General features: G+C 34.5%; 1 protein-coding gene across 7 annotated transcripts in view; it reads left to right on the top strand.

Annotated features, from left to right (window-relative positions):
• The window catches only part of ROBO2 (roundabout guidance receptor 2), a 455,306-nt gene that overhangs the window by 392,610 nt on the left and 56,696 nt on the right, over window positions 1-6,000 (top strand). For all 7 annotated transcript variants that reach the window (XM_031556595.1, XM_031556582.1, XM_031556578.1 and 4 more), the window contains one exon: window positions 505-687. In XM_031556595.1, the coding sequence (XP_031412455.1) occupies window positions 505-687 (183 nt within the window). The remainder of the gene's footprint in view (window positions 1-504; window positions 688-6,000) is intronic.

Raw genomic sequence — 6,000 nt, 5'->3', positions numbered from 1 at the left:
GAGCTGTATAATGCAGAAAAAAAATAATAAAAATAAAAAAAAATAAGTGTTTTGGCTTGGTGATAGTAATTAAAGAAGAAACTGCCTTTTGATGTTGTAGCAAGTCTTGCATTTGAATTTCTCATTTGATTTTTTTTTTAGAGTTGATATCCATTCTCTCATCATTGTGTTTTGCCTATAATTATATAAAAAACATGAAAGTGTATGTACTGTTAAAAAAAAGTACCTGGACTGGCATCTGTGAAATTTAGGGAGTGCTATAAAACTATATTTTCAAATGAATTTGGGCAAAATAGATGGATTTACTTACTAGAAACACTGGTTTTCAGGTGTGCATTAGTACTCATTAAAGCCCTCCTGCTGTGGATGATTATTTGTAGGTGCATTACTTGTTTTTTTCTATTTTTTCTTTTTTTTTTCTGTTTTATTTTAATTTCCAATATTTGGTTCCTGTTTGCATTTCAGAGTCTGTAATAGCAATGTTGTCAATTTTCTTTTGTGCAGGAGGCCGTAACGAAGTTGTCATCACTGAAAATAACAACAGCATAACTGAGCAAATCACTGATGTTGTCAAACAGCCTGCCTTTATAGCTGGCATCGGTGGTGCATGTTGGGTAATTCTGATGGGTTTCAGCATCTGGCTGTATTGGCGCAGAAAGAAGAGGAAGGGGCTCAGTAATTATGCTGGTAAGAACAGTAACTCTTTATTACCATCTCATCAGGTTCTGTCATGAAGAGAACACGTGCCATTAAACCTACTTAAAAAACGTGTTGACCTTACAGCAAAGGTGGCCTGGATTAATTTTGAATGCTTGTTTTAAGTGTGTGTTGTGAAAATGCTGGTGTATGAGAAGCTTTAAATGCATTGCTCAGTACCACATTTCATCATTATCATAAGACAGTCTTTATTTTTACATCTTCAGCACATTTAGCATTAAAAAAAGTGGATAAAAAATGAAGTGGATTATTCCTTGATCAGAAGGCACTCTATAGTAGTACAGCTCCATTTATGTGCTCAGATGTGAAATAGACTAGACCCTTACAGGAAAGACCAGGAAGAATATTCTGTATCCTTTTTCATTCCCATGCATTTCCATGTTTTTGAAGCTGTATGCATGGGAAATAAACTGAGTTACTTAATCAACAGCTCCATACCTACAACTGGAAGAAGAGAGAGAGATGTATTAGACATAAAAGTGTGGTCAAAAAATTACCTTTCACAGAAGTCATATAAGGTTTTGTCTTGGAGGTAGAACAACTCAGGATGCCCTTGCAGTGTGCTCAGTTTTATGTCAAATGTGCTGATCCAGTTACAAATTAATTTTTGAAAATTCATTTGGAAAAATAAATTCACCAAATGAAAGATTTTCTTTTTCTCATCCAAATTCTCTATATTCTGTATTATTCTGTGCTTTAGGATTCTTATGGATTTTTCGTAAGTCAGATGAGTATAGAATTGCCATAAAATATGTTGCTCTGAAGCCTAATTTAACATGAAAAAGCTGTTCTTCAAATATTGGGGTAGTTTCTCCTGTAGTACTCATGTAATACATGTAAAAAGAAAAATTTTCTGTTCGAGTAAGATTCTCACAGCTGAGGACACAGCATATTTAATGTTGACATTATATGAGACTAAAGTTATGCTAATACTCCACTAATTTACAAGTTACTGACATGCCAGTCAGGAGACACAAGTGCCCTAGTATCTAAACATCTGTGTCAAAAACTAACATTCATTTCCTGCTCCCAACTAAACATTCCTATGCCTTCAGATCTTGATGTTAGCTATCACCAACCTCCTCAATGTCCTGATTCAACTCACTAAACCAGAAGGAAACTCTTTATAGTTCGTTTTTTTGTTTGTTTGTTTGTTTGTTTGTTTTTTTGAGTTTTCAATCCTTCCTAATTTTAACCCATGCTGAATTAGTTTTCAGCTGGCTTATTGAAATGAAGCAGCCCAAGAGGAGATCAAATGGGCACCAATGCCAGCTTAGCAAGAGAAGAGAGATGCTTTTGTTGACTGCAGCTCTTAGATATACTCAGTTTCTGTGGATCCTCTCTTTGTGTGACTGCATGGTCTCTATCATTCACAGTTTATGCTTTTGGATGAAGTGTTTTTTCTTTCCTTTAACAGCAATGACTTTTATTCTCTGAGAGGTGATATAAATTAATAAACTAATATATACCACAAATACTTTCACATGTGCTGATATTAGTTTATTGGTTTAGCTATTAGTTTAGATCCTGAGGTTTTTCATATTAAGAGAGAGTAGTACTATTATTTCTCTTAGGAAGCAATCATATAGGTAACCTTTGAACACTGGCTTAGATTACTCTTTTTTTGGCATACAGCATTATTAGCTCTGTATGTGCACTGGCATTTTTTGGGGGGGTGCTGAGGAAAAAGCCTTTTGTATTTTAAAATACGTACCTGTAGTTGATTACAACAGTCATTTTAAACAGTTTGTCTACTGCAACTCATTCCTTCTCATAGTGTTTGCTGCATCTAAGTGTGATGTGAACATTGCCTCATGACATGGTGTTCCCATTATTGGAATTATGACATTGTGTATGCTTTCAGCAAGGAAAGTTCATAACAGATCATGTTCAAAATTCATCCTAATGTTTACAATTTGGAGAACAGCATGCGCACACAAAAACTGTCTTCAAAATTGACCATCTAAATCCACTGCTCAACTTTCCAACTGTCATTTCTCATTGGCTGCTGGCTGGCTAATGCTTTAAGCTCAAATGTTATGTCCTGCATATGATATTTTACCACAACTGAGTAAAGTCCAGAGGAAACTTGTGCCCTGCAATTAGCGCTTGTTATGGGAGTGTGTAACTCATAATGTGTTTGCTTTCTTGTTTTGCAGTTCAGTCCTTCACCTTCACCCCTGCAGGTACTGTCCATTAGTCTGTCTCTTACCTCACCAACACATCATTGCAAACATTAGCTATCCAAGTGTTTATAAACGTGTGAGGTATGCAGAATTAAAACCAAACAGAAGGAGAAACACTTCTGCTACCTATCTGTGTTAAAAATGCAGCATTCTTTCCCTCATGATTCCAAAGTGGTGTAAAATCTGCCACCATTAATGTCTTTGCCTTGATTCACGTGTTTTTTACACATCTAATTCTTTGAAATAATGAGGTTTTTAAGGTAATTTGCAGGACAAAGTTCCTGAACTAACGTAACATAAACAGGAATGTCACCTATGATCAATTTTTGATTTTAAAATTAAAAAAAAAATTTCAGTTATTTTTTAATGTTTAACTGGCAAGACAGCTCTGATTCTCACTTCATCTGTTATCTGTTTGCCTTACCTTGAGGTGATCTGCAGGATATCTAATGATTAACCCATGCACATTTAATTTTTGAAGTTGAAGCATTTGCTTTTTTCTGTCTATCCAATTCAAAGCTGATATCCTTGTTTTCATATATTTAGTAAACATAGCATATGGCAGACCATTATCATAAGTGTGATTAAAGATATGTGAAAAGTGAATGAAGTGAGTCTGAAATAGCATGTTGAAAACAGCTTAGTCAACATATGGACAGCCAAGAAAAATTCAGTATTCAAATAATAGTAATAATTGATACAAATAATTAGGTTTTATCCTCATACTTAAGTTTCAGTGTCATAAACATACAAATAATTGTATTAAAGTTTAAAAGCCTGATAAATTTCAGCATTTTCCAGCAGAAGTCTGTAAGACGTTTTGTGCTTAGCATGGGTCCTAAGTTGCACTTGCCAAAGCAGTCTTTTCTGACACCTCTGCAATCCATGTGATTGAGGACAGTCTTGATTACATTGTGGAACTGATCATCATGTTCTGCTAGCTGCTTTCTACTTCTTGCTGATACAAACCATAGTTCAAGTGCTTAGCTTAAGCAGAAAAGAGCAAATGACTGCTGAGGCATATGAGCAAAGATGGTAATGTGTGCACCAGGGACCCATGACATTGCTAGGGAGAGCTGTCCTAAGGAGCTCTAAGGATTCAGAAATTCTTCTAGCTTAGTAACTTAGTAAGTTTGTCCAAGTCAGAACAAGTTCTGGTACAACACATCCTACCATAAAATCTTTACTTGTTTTTTATTGAGAGCATAGGATATTTTTTTCAAAAAATGAAATAATACATTTTAAAATTTGGTTCCTATGACCATGCAATTATTGACTGACTGTAATTGGTAATTTTTTCCCATTTTCTTTGTAGCTGACACTGACACAAACTACGATCGTATTAGTGCCACCTCTGGTATACGTGATTCAGTACGATTGGTTCACATAAGCTGAATAGCTAGGATATGCCAGAGTCTCTGCCAAAAAAATTGTGGTTTTAAAAATAGTTTTGACATCTCATGGAACTTTACAGAACTATTAATAATACAGAGTTCTGTTGCCTGATCTGTAACCATTTCGAGGAACTGAGAACCTAGGTCATCAAGTAAGCAAGTACAAACAGCGGACAGAGTCCATGGTTTTTATGTTTAGAGCTAGAGTTCCCTAAGAGGCATCTTTACTTCTCAAATGTTTGAATTTGTAATTGCTAATCTCATTTAGACAACATATCTGTGCTTGTGGAGGTTTGTTGACATTCAGTGGCATATTTTTTCCTTCAAAATTATGATTCATAAGCACTGAATTGGTTTCAGATTTAAATAGTGAGTGGTATGTAGTATTTAGAATCTTATCAGAAATGGCTGTTGATAAAGTTTTACTGAAGATGAACTTATCTGAATATATACAGATTTTGGAAGGTGCACACTTTTCTTTCAAATATCTGCATTAAATTCTTCCTGTAGAAGGACACAGCATACAGAGTTGACTGTATAATAAGGTAGTTGAAAGTATTAGCAGAACATGATTTAGACATCTACTCTATTTCATGTGACTTTCTGAGCAATAAATATTTTATCCATTATACCTGATGTCGTATTTTTCTTTTTTTGTTTGTTTGTTTGTTTGTTTGTTCAGTTTTACTTGCATACGCAGAGCTGGCTAAATTTTCAAAACTAGTTGCTAAAAAGTCTGTATTGAGCAGGTATAATTACTTGGCAAAAACATTCATATCCGATCACTTTCAGACTAAAGGTCATTCACTAGGACACTGTTGCTTGCGTTCTATTGTTAGATTCCTAGGTAGTACAATTTCTGCTATCAGACTAAATTACTATAGCATTCTGCATAGAAACAGAGCAAACAGAAAATATCACACTATTGGTAAAAATTTGTGCCAGAGAAAAATAATTGATTGAGTTAAATTCATTATGCTTTCTGTCTTTGTAAACATTTTCATAAACACTGATTGATTGCTCAGATGGTCACAAGCAAAATTTGAAACTGAAAATCATAGTTAAATTTTTTACTTATTTTCAATTGAGCTGATTCCAATAGTTATTCAGTCACAGTTCTCTAAATCACTAGTCCTCCACTCCCTTTTATCCATCATGGCTCCCCAGACATTGGTAGTATCAGTGCTGCAAAACATATTATTTTCTATCATGTTCATCAGATGAGTGTTTTGCTTACCTGGTTAGTAGCAGTGTCATGATCTGCAGCTGTGCAACAAGTATACCTTTTTGGGACCATGAGAGGCTGTCAACAAAAATAAATCTTGCACAGAGACAATAAACACAAATATTACGCCTTCTTAGTGATCTCTTTTGTGATACATTTTCAGACCTATAGTCTGATTTTGGAGTGATTCTGTGTGGAGCCAGGAGTGGGACTTTATAATCCTTATGGGTCCCTTCCAAATCAGAATATTCTGTGATTCTATGATATAAAGAATGAATTGATATTACTTTTATGAGTATCTGTAAAAGCTAAAATGACTACTAAACTGATTTTTTTATTATTATTTTTATGGTTACCTTTTGCTCAGATTGTTGGATATAAACATGCACTGTGAGTATTTACCATAGGCAAGAAAACTTAGGTGTAACAAAAAATTCTTCTGACCACTTCTAGTATAATAGAAAAGTTTTTTAATTCC

Source organism: Meleagris gallopavo, chromosome 1 (assembly GCF_000146605.3).
Source record: "Meleagris gallopavo isolate NT-WF06-2002-E0010 breed Aviagen turkey brand Nicholas breeding stock chromosome 1, Turkey_5.1, whole genome shotgun sequence".
In the NCBI taxonomy this organism is placed as follows: Eukaryota; Metazoa; Chordata; class Aves; order Galliformes; family Phasianidae; genus Meleagris; species Meleagris gallopavo.
This window is presented reverse-complemented; position numbering and strand designations above follow the sequence as displayed.